At 38.9% G+C, this 16,439-nt stretch overlaps 1 protein-coding gene across 1 annotated transcript in view; it reads right to left on the bottom strand.

Annotated features, from left to right (window-relative positions):
* LOC126190448 (uncharacterized) overlaps positions 1–16,439 on the bottom strand; it is a 167,523-nt gene that overhangs the window by 15,725 nt on the left and 135,359 nt on the right. The window contains exon 3 of the mRNA XM_049931022.1: positions 11,112–11,262. Coding sequence (XP_049786979.1) covers positions 11,112–11,262 — 151 coding nt within the window. The remainder of the gene's footprint in view (positions 1–11,111; positions 11,263–16,439) is intronic.

Raw genomic sequence — 16,439 nt, forward strand, 5'->3', positions numbered from 1 at the left:
CTTCCCTTTCTTTCCCCTCTCTCCTCCCTGATGAAGGAACATTTGTTCCGAAAGCTAGGAATGTAAATTTTCGGTTCTGTTTTATGTGTATCTATCGGCTGTACTGAGCTGAGGTAAGTACTGGCCAGCCCCTCTATCTCCTTGTTAGTATTTGTTTCACATCTTATATGAGATTTTCCATTAATCATTTAAAGTTTAAAATAACAAACATGTTGTATGATTTACTATCATAAATCATATTACAATTAATTTATTATACATACAGTTCTTGTGAAAAACAATTTGCATTAAGACTATGAAAGCCCACAAGAAATAGTTATTTCCTGTTTTTTACAGTCATCCTCTCTCTGACAAAAGATTTTTGAGAATAAAGATAAGCTGTGACATATTATCTGCTAACTGTTTTGTTATGTTATCACACTTACTGTTGTATATTCTTACCTCAGCATCTCCCCTATATGGTGAGTAGCAACTACCCTTTTTATAATATTGTCATGGTAGTGAACAAGACAAATCCTTATTGTATAAAACATTTATCAATATTAACATAAATATATTTTTGCTGGTATTTCCACCTATGTACAAGCAGTGCTTCCCACACTTGTAGTCTGCAGTGGGCTAATGACTTCAAAAATAATTTTTCTACTCTCCATCCCCCCCCCCCCCCCTCACACACACACACACACACACACACACACACACACACACACACACACACACACACACATATATATATTTTACTATGTAATGTAAACTTGAGTGGAGAAGGTCTGTCTCCACTAACAGACAGTAGAGTCACTGAATAACTTTTTATTCGTCCAGTTTTATCATAAAGCACCAGTTGTACAAGTGATACTGGACAGGCCAAAATGAAGACACAGTTATATTTACTATCAGCAAAAAAGAAGTGAAAGTAAGTAGGTTCACGACACCCGCCCAGATAGCCACATAGTCCAACGCGCTGCTTCCCGAGCTGGAATGCATGCTTGTCCCTGGTACGAATCCGCCTGGCAGATTAGTGGTGAGGTCCGATTTGCAGGCCAGCCTGTGGATGGTTTTTAGGTGGTTTTCCATCTGCCTCAGCGAATGTGGACTGGTTCCCTTATTTTGCCTCAGTTACACTATGTTGGCGATTGCTGTGCAAACACTGTCTCCATGTATGTGTACACCATAATTACTCTACCACACAAACATTTGGGGTTACATTCATCTGGTATGAGATGTTTCCCAGAGGCGGGCGAGTTCACTGGGGGCCGAACTGCACAATAACCCTGGGCTCGGTGAGGGGCAGTGGTGAGGTGGGTGGACTGCTGTGGGGTTGTGAACCACTGAGGACTACAGTGGGACAAAGCCTCTCCATCGTTTCTAGGTCCCCGGTTCAATACACAATACCCAAGTAGGTTAATATGCTCAAAATCTAAGTTTATCAGTAACTGTTTAAGGACATATCAAAATAAGGATACCATAATACACAGTAATACATAGTAACAGTATAATAAATTGGCAAATTAAAATTGGGAACCTATTCTTAAAATTTATTTTTCATATTCAAAACTTCTTTTACAGAAATAATTTGCCAGTCCCCAAGAAGTAATCCTTACTAAATAAGATAGTTTCATAAATGGATAAACATGAAACATTCAAAACACCAAGCACTGTAAAGCATAGCTTACTGGACTTCATTTTTTAAAGCCACAAATTATTCTTACAATTCATTTTTTTGTATTCTACAAACAGTTTTGCTATGAAATGAGTGTCCCAAGGAAATGGTCCTATATTGGAGCAGTGAGTGGAAATGTGCACAGTTGGTTTGCAGTACTTTGTTCTGCATGTTGTAGAATTTAATATTCTCATATTGTAGCACAAGGATGAGAGTATCTTTGACAAGTTATTCACATGCATGTCTCATTTAAGTCCTGCTGAACCCACATATCCAAAAGTTTTGACACATTTATGTTTTCTAGAGAATCATATTTGATCTTACTTGAATAGGCATGTGGCTAAAGGGCAGAAATAAATGAAAGTTGATGTACACAGATAGTTCTGTATTCACAGTGACTTATTTTTGGTGAACCACTCAGAGTTCTTTCATAGAACTTCCTACTACTGACCACAATATATCTTGGCTGGATCCACTGCTAGTGTCATCAGCAGATGGGATAAAGAACTCATACATTCTACAAAATCAAGGCGATAAAAACAGTCCTATGAATGAGCTACCAGATACACCATGCTTTATTAATGGTTTACTGGAAAGGAAGAAGTTGTTTTCTTGTTTTATTCTGAGTGTTTAACTTGTACTGAAGTGATACTTCTGCCTGCAGTTCCTTAGGTATGAACTCATCCAGCAACATGCTACAATTCTTACACCTTGTCTTTGTAATTTTTTGATCAACAGTTTATGGCACAGTGTACTGAAGGCTTTTCAAAGGTCTAGGAAAATATCTGCAGCTACTTTATGTTAATCAAGGAATTTTAAGCACAGTCAAAGAATTCATAAACTACTGTTTGAGTAGATTTAGACTTTCCAAAGCGATGTGCGTCAGGTTACCCAAATGTCAAACATACAGCACACACATTCCTCATTATTGATATAAAGCCACCTGAAGATGAAGGTAGAATATCCAAAATACAGAGTGAAAGTATAGTACAATAAATGTGACTGGTTATAGCAATTTGTATTTTCAACTGATATCAATAACAGAGTCAAGCCAAATTTAAAATGAAGATTTTGTGTTCTGTGAATATGTAAATAATAGTCTCCACCTATTGGAATTAAATAGCAAAATGCATAATTAATACATCCAAACATGTAGCAACATTCAAATATCCATTTGGGTGAATTTGTGTAGACCAAATTACAGTTAACTATCACTATTACTTAGCATGCTATGCTCTTGAATCTAACAGAAGTGAATTTAGAATTAGTTCTTACAGATAAACAAACACATATTATGTATACACCATCTCATACATTTTAACAAACATTAGTATTACAATGTCTTATGAGATTTAGGTTTTATTCAAACTAGATTTATAAGCAGTCTTCTCCTTCAGTTTCAGCTGCTAAGAAATACATGACTGCCATATTTCTTTTGATGATGATCCACATGAAAACAAATACGAAAACAAAATCTTTAACAGAAACTGGACCATTTGGAAAAGATTTTAATAGATTTTTTCCACAATAAATGAGTCATTAGTCAACCAATCCACAACAGAAACAAAGCAATCAAGTAGTCAATGATTTAACACTAAGAAAGTGAAGTCAATTTAATCGATCAGAAAGATTATTGTCATGTTTTATGAGCTGCAAAAGGTATTCTTTTTGGTGATTACTCTACAAACTGTAAAGCAAGAACTGACAAATATATTCCTAGTCTTCTAGAGCAGGGGGCCAAAAATGTACAAGAAATGTTGCCTACATTGCAAAACAAAGAAAAAATTTCACCATACAATGTTCCTTTTCATAAAGGTCCTTTGGCAACAGAAAACTGTAAGATTTGAACTACACAGTATCAGGAGCAAATTTCTGCTATTAATCATATTTTGATCTGCTGACACCCACATACTCAAGGAAAGTGATACTTGAAATCTTTTTAGAGTCCACTTGAAACAAAGCAAGCTAAAACAATTCCATGTACTATTCTTCTTTTCCTCAGTTTTTATTTTGCATCTTAGTTATACACAAGTACATATGTAGCTTTTGACCACATCTGCCAAAAAGTTAATCAGACCATATATCATACAAATTCATTATTCAGCTGATAATTTTCAATATGCTGATTAGGACAATGTGTTCAGTTTTCTGCAAATGATACTGATTAACAGTAAAGGATAACTAAAACTATCATAATAGTATGTAGAGGTAGTCTCTGACTGAGCTAAACAGTTGTTTTGGAAATATTAACACCTAGCATTTAAACTTTACAGTAAGATATTTTAATTTTCTCGAAACTAATTAACTTAATAGATAATTAGTACTGAAATTCATATACACCCAAATTTACAGTTGCCTTTTGTGATGTTATACTTGTTTATGTCACAGATTTACCGCTATACTTTTTTTTCCCTAATTTTCTGGACTGAATGACACCCTTCATTAATCAATTAAGCTACACAATAGGAATTTGCAGAAACTATCAGAATTTTAAATATTAGAACTGTACTCATAATCAGGTAATTTGTAGTGGACACATACAAAATAGTTCTGTAGCCTTTTATAATTTACCAATTAACCACCTGCTTTGCAAACCAAGACATTCATGGAACACATAGTATGTATACTCCAATAAATTTCAACCATAGAGTTTTATAAACAAATACACAGTTGTTAAAATCCAAAAATATCATTACGCCAGTTTATAAATAACCCTCCCAATCTGAAGACCTTCAGTCTGCGTATCACAATCACCACCACACTAACATCTCTTTATCAGTACCCACAATCATGGAGTAAAGTCGGTGTCTAGAAAGTACTCTTAAGTTTACAATGCAAGTTTGTGTTCATTTGTATCAAGTTTTATATATGAACTGTGCTCCAACTAACTGTGCTGTATTAACTGTGATTTTAAAGATGAAGAGTTTCATGATGAATGTTGTCACTGATATGTGAAGAAACTGGTCAGTGTCCCAACCAAAAAGTCAATTCAAGCATAACTGTGAGAAATAAGTGAATCTAAAAACAGTGGTGTTGTGTCAATTTATGTTTAACAGCAGTCAATATCCAAAAAGAATTTTTAGTTTTGAGACTACAAACTTTCCCATTACTGGGAAGAAGAAATGTAAGTGACTAGTAACCAGATTAGTACCACCACACATTGTTGAAATTATAGCAATCACAGGGGAGTATTTTGCAGATCTTTCAGAATCACATAGATACAATATACTCAACAGATAGAATATACTAACTGAAAAAAGGTTGGGCAAAATGGATTGACTTAAAAGAAGACTACAATGAGAAAAAAAGAGTCAGGAAATGCAGGACTAATGGTAGCAGAGATGACTTAAAATATTTGCAGTATTTGTTGCTTTAATACTATTAGAAAGAGCAGGTGCCAAGAATATAGTTCTATCATTTCAATGAAGATTGATTTTAAAATTGAATGATTCACTATGGTATGTTCAATAGCCATCACACTTTGCCAAAAACCCTCTCAATGCTATAATCTAACATGATTTCTTCTGGTAAACCAGAAAATTAGGACATGTTGAGCCATTCAAACTAACTTTCATGCAACACAGATCCCATAAAAATTGCAAATAATATATCTATGGTGAGCATAAGTGAAAACCAGAGATGTTTGAGTGAGTGACCATTTGTGCAGCCATGCTTGCTCATCATCACCTATAAAACGAACAATACAGAAAACACCTATCCAAGATTGTTACATCTGCCAACAATTTAACATAACCAAATTGCTTAAGATCAACCTTAACGAAAAGTTAAAATTTGTGAGTAACAAATTTATGCTTTATAAAAGATTATTCTGTTCACTGAGGCATTAATTCATTGTGTTCTGATGACCCCATCATGAAGGAAAAACTTCAGGAATGTTTAACAGACCAAGGTACACACTAATAAAGCAAAACAGCTGTCAGAAGCTGCATTCTTAACAAATTGTGATTAAATCCCAAAGAACTGTAAATATGTACAAAAATTAAAAATAAAACCACATTTTTATTGCCTAAGAAGCCAGGTTTATTAATGTAACATTAAATACATCTGCTGCCTTTTCCAACTTTATAATATTATTTCATTAGTATCAGTATTCCATTCCATTGATTTTCAAGTTGTATGGACATCATGATATTGTTAATATCTATGCATCGAAAATTAGTAAGTCATTTATTTGTAGGTATAAATACCACACTATTCATCACTCTCTGCTTCATAAAATCTGATCAAAATGATGGTAATCATCAAGGCACTTGGGGCAATAAATATTAGTTTCCGGTACACATTTTCGTGTATCAGTGCTATGTTTTCAGCCGCATTAGTCTGGACACCTAACTCCTTGTCCATGTTTACTGCAATCTCGTAAATGTGATTTCAGATTTTCTCACAGGAAATAACCCAAAGAAGTGATGGTGTGTGACTTGATGGACCAGAGAATGGGATCTCATTCTACACTCCAGCATCAAAGAACATAAGTTTAACATTTCCACACTGAAATGATACAATACTGCATCCTGCTGAACCAGTCAAAGTGCCTATGCTCTAACAACTCAAGCAGCAGATGATAATCAAGACAGAAACTTAATGCATTCTTTCATAAAATTAACAGTCTGCACTTATTCCAGACACATTCAAGGCTCCATCTGTATACAGTTTCCCAACTGCTCATTTTCCATCTGCATATGTTCAGTAGAGAATTCCCTACTTTCCATTGAATTGTTACATCTTTTCAGAAAATAACCCTATACAGAACAAAAAACAGCAAAGTGTATCAAGATATCATATATAGCAGTCAGAGGAATACATAAAAAATAATGCAAAAGCAGAAGCTTCAGGCTTGGTGGAAATAAGAACCATTCTCCAAATTTCATCAGAAATTTTGTAAGTCTGTACATAAAATACCAGTAGTGCACGATATTAAAAATTGATATAAAACAGCATGCGTGCATTGAATTCCTGGCATTTGTACATCTAAATAGTAAAACATCAATACACACGGAGATGTAGATTACTCCATACCAGGGAACTCGCACATTTTCTGTAAATCATAAAAACCTGTAGTAACTTGGGAAGACATAACCCAATTGACATGAAAGCTGAGTACCACAATTATGTTGTTCCTACAGTAGTGAAACACAAAATTAACAAGCTAAACATTTATAAAAATCATAGGTTCTGCAGACCATTTTTGTCATCTGCACATAGCAGACAACTGGATGTCTGAGAATAGGATCTGCACTCCCAAAGACCATCCACATCGCAACTCAACTTTGACAGCAAGAGGGAGGCCAACATGATCTTCATCCTATGAGACATGGCCCAATTGTTCTTCACAAATAACCTGGCATCACAATACCTGGTCAGAAGAGGACAACGGAGAAAACGGTCCAGTCATGCTCTGCGTTGCTGTAGAATGACTGGTCATGCCCAGCTGTAGAATTATATCATCGCTCACACCCTCACCTCCCAGTGCTCTGCACTGCAGGGGGTGAGGGGGGGGGGGAGGGGAGGGGGACTGTTGTGACTTCACACCCAGACAGTGGTCAACAGTGTACAATTACCTCTTAGTCACTGGTTCTTGGATTTGTGTTTTTTATCTTTGTAGTACAGCATGCTTTCACTTGGTTCTTTGTACCTACTCATGTTAATGCTTTGTTTATATGTTCAGTGATTTATTCAATAAAATATGTACTTTCACTCTTCAACAACGCACTTGATATAAGTGAGCTATGTTTAGGAGAGAGTGAAAGCATTTGCATCCGGTAACTTAAAAAAGAATATTTCTAGTTTCTTCCTTACAGTTTTTTTAACTGAATTGTTCAAGGAATAATCCACATCACAATTCTAATGTTAAGTTTAACAAATATATATTATTCAGAGACAGAAGGTTTTGAAATCATATGCACCATTTAGACTAGATAGCATTTATACATTAGCCAATATACACTTATTTTAATAAAATGACAAAATTAAAATGGATCACCAAAGGTATAAAAATCCCCAGTGCTAAGAAAAGGCAGCTACATAAGGAACTAAGACATAATAAAAAAATTGAATTTATTGAATATGTTAAACGATAGAAAAGTACATTTAAGAAAGTTGTCAAAGCAGCAAGGCAAATGACAAATAATAAATTTATCTTAAAACATGAGAATAAATCAAAGGCAGTGTGGTCAGTTCTAAAACATGAATTAGGTATCAAACCCTCTAGACATGGAATTAGTACAATTAAGCTTGAAGATGAGATCACTGTAATTCCGGCTCAGATTTCAGAATGCTTCAATGAGTTGTTCTTTAATGTAGTGAAACCAGAGGTTAATGTTGCAGATTATGAGAACAATGTATGTTCCTTTGGACTAAATCATAATTCTGAACGCCTCACAAAATTCAAAACAGCTTCAACAATAGATGTAGAAAAAATTATATTAAAACTAAAAAACAAAAATTTGCAGGTTGGGATGGAATACCAGCAAAAGTCCTTAAATTTGTGTGTAAAATAATAGGATACCCACTATCTAAAATAATAAACCAATCTTTTGAACAAGGAAGCTTCCCAGAGGTGCTGAAGTATGCAGAAGTAAAACCGTTGCTCAAAACAGGGTCAAGAGAGGATGTGGGGAATTATCGTCCCATCTCCCTCCTTCCAGTCCTATCAAAAATCTTTGAAAATGCTGCTGCTATGCAGATTCGAAATTTTATGGAGAAATATGATATTATTACAGAAAACCAATTTGGTTTCCAGCGTGGCAAAAGTACTATTGATGTAATTAACAAGTTTATCAACAAGATCAGCACATCATTAGACAACCATAATGAAGTTGCAGGAATCTTTTGTGATCTCACAAAAGCCTTTGACTCTGTAAATCATGCACTGCTCATCTATAAGCTTAACAAATATGGGATCAAGGGTAATGTTCTAAATTGGCTTACTTCATTCTTATCAAATAGGAAACAAAGAGTGATTGTCTCATCAAATGCAGAAAATTACTATTCAAAATGGAAAACAGTAGCCCAAGGTGTCCCTCAAGGCTCGATTCTAGGACCTATTTTGTTTTTGTTCTATGTTAATGATTTACCGAACAATATAAATGCTCCATCAATTTTATTTGCATATGACACATCTGTATTAATTGAAAACCAGGAGCCAGAAAACATCCTCTCTACATAACAAACAAAATGAACAAACTAGAAACATGGTTCCAACTGAATGGATTAAGATTGAACATCCCCACATGGTCCAATTCAGAACAAAACAGTAAAATCCCCAAGAAATTACAATAACTCATAAAAAGCAGGATATAGAAGAAGTGGATTGTGTGAAGTTTTTACGGTTAAACCTAGATAAAAATTTAAATTGGAATAAACATGTTGACTACCTGTTAAATTATGTAGCTTTGCATTTGCTATGCAATATTAGCTGGTGCAACAGACATGAATACAAGGAAAATTGCATACCACAGCTACTTTTAATCAGTTGTAAGGAATGGTATTATTTTTTGGGGAAATTCAAGCAATATATTGTGCATACTAAAGTTACAGAAAAGAATAATAAGGAACATGTGTACTGACCATCCAAGGACATCACGTCACCCAGTATTTGAAAAACAACAGTTATTAACAGTTCCCTCCTTATACATATATGATATTATCATCTTTCTACACAGCAATTTAGAGTTATTCAAGAAAAACTGTTTCAATCACTCGTATAACATGAGAAACAAAGACAATTTTATGCTTCCCACTCATCGCTTAAACCTATATGCGCAGTCTCCTCAGTATATGGCAATGAAAATTCATAACAAGGTAAAAGGAAAGAATGTTCTGAGTATGAACCTAGAGACACTGAAAACAAAGCTATATGATATACTTGTCAAACACTGCTACTACACTGTTGAGGAGTTCATGAAGGATGAACTGAACATTTGAGCAGGATAAATTTACATATAGTCTTGTGTGTAAATGTAGCTGTCCTTCACAAAAGGGAGGAAAGAAAAATAAAAGTTTATATTAATGTTAAAATTCTTTGTACCAATTAGGCCTAAGTTGTGTTATCCATTTTTTTGATGTGTCTCCTGTACACTAATCATATGATTAGAAATTTTATGTTATTAGATGAATAAAACACTATTCACTATTCACACTATTCACTATGTGATCAAAAGTATCTGGACACCCACAAAAACATGGGTTTTTCATATTAAGTACATTGTGCTGCCACCTACTGCCAGATACTCCATAACAGTGACCTCAGTAGTTATTAGACATTGTGAAAGAGCGGAATGGGGCACTCTGCGGAACTTACAGACTTCAAACATTGTTAGGAGATTGGGTGTCACTTGAGTCATACATCTGTACGTGACATTTCCACACTCGTAAACATCCTATGGTCCACTTTTTCCGATGTGATAGTGAAGTGGAAACATGAAGGGACACGTACAGCACAAAAGCGTTCAGTCTGACCTCGTCTGCTGACTGACAGAAACTGTAGACAGTTGAAGATGGTTGTAATGTGTAATATGCAGACATCTATCTAGACCATCACACAGGAATTCCAAACTGCATCAGGATCCCCTGCAAGTACTATGACAGTTAGGCAGAAGATCAGAAAACGGGGATTTCATGGTGGAGCAGCTGCTCATAAGCCACACATCATGCCGGTAAATGCCAAACGGCACCTCACTTGGTGTAAGGAGCATAAATTGAACTCTGGAACAACATTGTGTGGAGTGACAAATCACAGTACACACTGTGGCGATCCGATGGCAGGGTGTGGGTATGGCGAATGCCCAGTGAACATCATCTGCCAGCATGTGTAGTGCCAACAGTGAAATTCGGAGGCAGTGGCATTACGGTGTGGTCCTGTTTTTCATGGAGGGGACTTGCACACCTTGTGGTCTTGCACGGCGCCATCACAGCTCAGGCCTACATTGATGTTTTAAGCACCTTCTTGCTTCCCATTGTTGGAGAGCAATTCAGGAATGGCAACTGCATCTTTCAACATGATTGAGCGAGCACCTGTTCATAATGCACGGCCTGTGGCAGAGTGGTTACACAACTATAACATCCCTCTAATGGACTGGCCTGTACAGAGTCCTGACCTGAATCCTATAGAACACCTTTGAGATGTTTTGGAACACCGACTTTGTGCTAGGCCTCACCAACTGACATCAATGTCTCTCCTCAGTGCAGCACTCCATGAAGAATGGGCTGTCATTCCCCAAGGAACCTTCCAGCATCTGATTGAACATATGCCTGCAAGAGTGGAAGCTGTCATCAAGGCTAAGGGTGGGCCAACACCATACTGAATTCCAGCATTACTGATGGAGGGTGACACGAACATGTAAGTCATAGTCAGCTAGATGTCCTGATACTTTTGATCACATAGTGTATGTATACAAACTAATCAATAGACAGAAATTTCCTCTTTACTTACTTGCCATCAATGTGAATGATGATGTCAGAATAATAACCTGCTACATCATCCTTGTTTTTTCTGTGCCTGAACACTGGTGTAACTGGCAACAGCTCTGCATATGTATTCTTGTCATCTAGTAGCTCCAAGAATGATAACACACTCATGAATCCTGCAGAAATAAATTAAACACACATTATGTTAATAAATGAGAACAATTCATTACCGAAATAATTCATAACTCAAATAATATGCATTGACAGAAGAAAAATCGTAACACTAAAAAATAATTAATGTAGAGTAATGAAATTTTGGGAATACATTTGTTTAGATAACAATTTAAGTTATTAACATTGAAAGATCACAGGTTAATATAAGTGCAAGATAAGCCATATGGTGGTACATTAAAAACTGGTGTATTCAGTAGAATGTTGAATGCAAGCACAAAAACATGCATGCATTGCATTGCATTGCATTGCATTGTACATGTGCCAGTTGTCAGTTTGTGGGATGGAGTTCTATACCAGTTGCATATTGTCAGTCAATACAGGGACTGTCAATGCTGGTTGCGGGTGGCACTGGAGTTGTCGTCTGACAATGTTCCATACATGCTCAATTGGAAACACACTTGGTGATGAGTAGATCAAGCCACCGTGTCAACACTCTTCAGAGCATGTTGGGTTACAACAATGGTATGTGGGTGAGCATTATCCTGTTAGAAAACACCCCCTGGAATACTGTTCATGAATTGCAGCACAACAGGTCAAATTGTCAGATCTATGCACAAACTTTCAGTCAGGGTGCACGGGATAACCACGACAAAGCTCCTGCTGTCATATGAAATGGCACCGCAAACCATAACTCCAGGTGTAGGTCCAGTCTATCCAGCATGCAGACAGGTTGCTTGCAGGTCCTCAACTGGCCTCTTCCTAACCAACAAATGGTCATCGCTGGCACCGAGGCTGAAGTAGCTTTCATCGGAAAACACAACAGACCTCCACTCTGCCCTTCCAATGATCTGTTGCTTGACACCACAGAAGTCGCAAATGGCAGTTGTTTGCGGTCAACGGAATGCATGCTACACGGCACCTGGTTCAGAGCTGTCCTTGAAGTAACTAATTTGCAACTGCTACTCAAACTGCTACTGCTGATGCAGTACAATGTGTCAGAGCCATACACCAAACATCACGGTCTTCCCTCTCAGTAGCACCAAGTGGCCATCTGGAGCCCGGTCTTCTTGCGATTCTATATTCTCGTGACCACTGCTGCCAGCAATCATGTACCATGGCAGAAGGAACTTGCTGTTTCTGACAGCCCTATTACACAACCTCAGTGACGTGTTGATAATGGCGTCTTGTCACCTTGCAGGCATTCTTGACTAATATCAACTTACAACATCCAGTCTCAAAGGTAAGTAATGGTCACAGCTGTTACAGTGTGAATTTAAAGCAAACATGATTTGCATCATCCTAGTGGCACTACTAGCATGCAATTGGAATAGATATCTTTTTTCAGATGTAGAAACATGTGGTGTCACCGCCAGACACCACACTTGCTAGGTGGTAGCCTTTAAATCGGCCGTGGTCCGCTAGTATACGTCGGACCCGCATGTCACCACTGTCAGTGATTGCAGAATGAGCGCCGCCACACGGCAGGTCTAAAGAGACATCCTAGCACTCGCCCCAGTTGTACAGCCAACTTTGCTAGTGAAGCTACACTGACCAATACGCTGTTCTCATTTGCCGAGACGATAGTTAGCATAGCCTTCAGCTACGTCATTTGCTACGACCTAGCAAGGCGCCATGACCAGTTTATATTGAGATTATATAATGTATCAACAAGAGCGATGTTCACCAATTGTGGATTAAAGTTAAGTATTCTACCAGTTACTCTTGTTTGGCTAGTCTTATTTCTCTGACCTATTCCAGACCTCACGCCAGCCTGCGTGAGCTTAAACGTGTGCTATTCGGCTACAAGTCATAGTGGATTGGCTGTCAGGTCAGTCCACTACAGTTGGCGACGAGGATAAAAACGGTCTTTTTCTTTATACTTGCTTAAATTACTTGTGTCATGGCTTCGCCACAATCTCCAGATGTACTGTCCAAATTTTATCGCTTGCAGAATCAGCAGACGCAGGCCTTATTGGATGCCCTTGGACAGCTCCTCCAGGGTCAACGTGCAATGAAAAACGATGCGGCCGCCGCCGCTTCACCGCTACCGCAGCCACAAAATGGAGTTGCACCACCTTTTCGTCCTTTTGATGCTGCACTGGAAAGCTGGACGGAGTGGTCACGCCAATTTGGATTCCACCTCGCCGCCTACAGAATTCAAGGTAATGGGCGGCAGCCTTATCTCCTTTCTTGTGTAGGAGTGGCCACCTACCGAGTGATAGTGAAATTGTTTCCCCGACACGACGTAGCAACTCTGTCCTACGATGAAATTTTGTCTGCTTTAGATGCCTATATCAAAGAATCAGTCAATGTCATTGCAAAAAGGTATACGTTCTTTCGTACAAAACGTACGGCCGGTCAGACTGATCGGGAGTGGGTTGCAACTTTGCAAGGCCTTACAAGGGATTGTGCTTTTGAGTGTGAATGTGGCCTCCCTTATTCAGATACTATGGTACGTGATGCAATTGCACAGAACGTTTCTGATGTTCGTATACAGGAACAGATTTTGAAACTAGTCGATCCCTCCCTTCAACAAGTGCTGGACATATTGGATCGGCAGGACACACTTGACCTTGCTCTGGAATCATTTGAAACTTCGCCAGCCATGTGTCACGTTAACCGGCCCACCGGGCGAGCTGCACGGATCAGTACACAGCCCTCGCGCCCGTCCGCGCAGCCACGTGTGCCGCGCAAGCAAGCAAACGCAGTGAAATCATGCCCGCGGTGTACTACTAGACATTCGTATGAGAATTGCCCGTAACGCCAAGCTCTTTGCTTTTTATGTAATAAGAAAGGCCATGTTCAAAGTGTTTGCCAGAAAAAGCTCGGATTGGACACACAACCATTCCAGGCCCTTTGCTTCGTGCCGGAATCGGAATCGAACCAAGAATACTCAGGCTCGTGAACCTTCACCCATGGACATTCATGTAGTTCATTCCACTCCGCCCAGAGCCACTCTCTCTAACAGTGACTGTGTTCGTCCCACAAAAAGTGTGCGTCGACATCGACGGACATCCCGTCAAGCCGCAAGTGATTCTGTACCAGTGTCAGTTCACGTTGCACGAGACTGTCGCTCTTTTCGTCAGCAGGACAATAAACTTTTTGTAGACTTGCACATTCATGGCAACGTGATCCCATTTCAGCTCGATACTGGAGCTGCGGTTTCCCTAATCAATCACGACATGTACAAACAGCTGGGCAAACCTACGTTGCGTGCCACAAATTTTAAGCTAACTAGTTATTCAGGACAAGCTATCCCTGTGTTAGGACAGTGCAGCGTTCTTGCAACATACAAGGGACAAACAAAACTTGTATCATTTTACGTACTTTATTCTTCTTCTGCAGTGAACTTGTTTGGTTTAGATTTATTTCAGTTGTTTAATTTGTCTATCGTCAATCAGGTCATATCAGTGAACCAGACTCTGCCTTCAGCCAGTGTTTCTCATCTATGTGCAGAATTTACAGACATTTTTGCACCGGGCCTTGGTTGCGCTAAGAACTATGAAGCACATTTGGAACTGAAAGTAAACGCGCAACCAAAATTTTTCAGAGCGCGCAATGTTCCCCATGCATTGCATGATGAGGTCGCAACAACATTACACGAATTGGAATCACAAGGTGTCATTGAACGTGTGCAGGCTTCCCTCTGGGCATCACCCTTAGTAATTTTGCAAAAACCTTTGGGAAAATTGAGACTTTGCGTGGACTTCAAGGCAACAGTGAATCCACAACTAGTGATTGCAACTTTTCCTTTACCCCGCCTGGAAGATCTTTTCGACAAACTGTGCCCGGGTCAATATTTTTCGAAGTTGGACCTAGTAGATGCGTACTTGCAAATACCGGTGGACGAAGAATCCCAGCGTGTATTGGTGGTTAACACGCATCTTGGTTTGTACCGATTCAAAAGACTGCCATTCGGGTGTGCATCCGCCCCTGCATTGTTTCAGCAATATCTACAAACTGTTTGTGCGTCGGTCCCTACTGCAGCAAACTATCTGGACGATATTGTGATCTCCGGAAAGATGGAAGAAGAACATTTAGCCAATCTCAGAACATTATTTCAGGTCTTGCAACAACATGGTCTTCACTTGCGGAAGGACAAATGTGTATTTTTTGCTTGTGAATTGCCATATCTGGGACATGTACTCAATGTCCAAGGCATACATCCCGGTTCAGAACACCTCCGTGCCATACAAGACTTGCCTTCGCCGCAGAATTTGAAGCAGCTACAGAGTGTGCTTGGAAAAATTAATTATTATAACAAATATGTGCCACACGCCTCTTCCATTTCAGCTCCGCTTCATCGCTTATGCCGTAAAGGTGTTCCATTCGTCTGGATGCCGGAATGCGAACGCGCCTTTCGCCAGTTGAAATCGGCGTTGCTTTCCACTACTTGCCTTACGCCATTCGATCCCCTGAAACCCCTTTTGTTGATGGTGGATGCATCGGATTTCGGGATCAGTGCTGTGCTTGCGCACAAAGATGGATCACATGATCGCCCTATTGCCTTTGCGTCCAAATTGCTCTCGTCTGCGCAACTAAATTATTCTCAGATCGAGAAAGAAGCTTTGGCTCTCATATTTGGTGTTACTAAGTTTCATGATTTCTTGTATGGTCGTCACTTTACCATCATCACAGACCATAAACCCTTGACGTCGCTTTTTCATCCACACAAGACTGTACCTCCACGTACAGTGCAGAAATTCATTCGCTGGTCTATTTTCCTCTTGCAGTACTGCTACGATATCTTGTATTGGTCCACTGCTAAGCACGGAAACGCCGATGCGTTGTCCCGTTTGCCTGTTGCTGAGGATAGAGCATTCGATTCCTCCAAACTTGCTTGCATGTTCATTGACGCGGAAACTGATGACGTGGTCGAATCGTTTCCGATTGATTTTCGTCATGTAGCTACAGCCACAGCAGCTGACCCTGTCCTTGCTACCGTGTTGCGTTTTGTTGCTACGCAATGGCTCTTGTCAAAGTCAAGGATTGAGGATCCGTTGGATCGCCGATTTTTTGCTCACAAGGAGAGACTTTTTGTTCGACGTGGTGTTTTGCTGTTGTGTTCTGATAATGATCAGTCCAGGGTCGTGGTCCCACGTTCATTACAGTCCTCTGTCTTAAAGCTTCTCCACCAAGGACATTGGGGTATAGTGAGAACGAAACAACTTGCTCGTCA

This window comes from Schistocerca cancellata, chromosome 1 (genome assembly GCF_023864275.1).
Source record: "Schistocerca cancellata isolate TAMUIC-IGC-003103 chromosome 1, iqSchCanc2.1, whole genome shotgun sequence".
Taxonomy (NCBI): domain Eukaryota; kingdom Metazoa; phylum Arthropoda; class Insecta; order Orthoptera; family Acrididae; genus Schistocerca; species Schistocerca cancellata.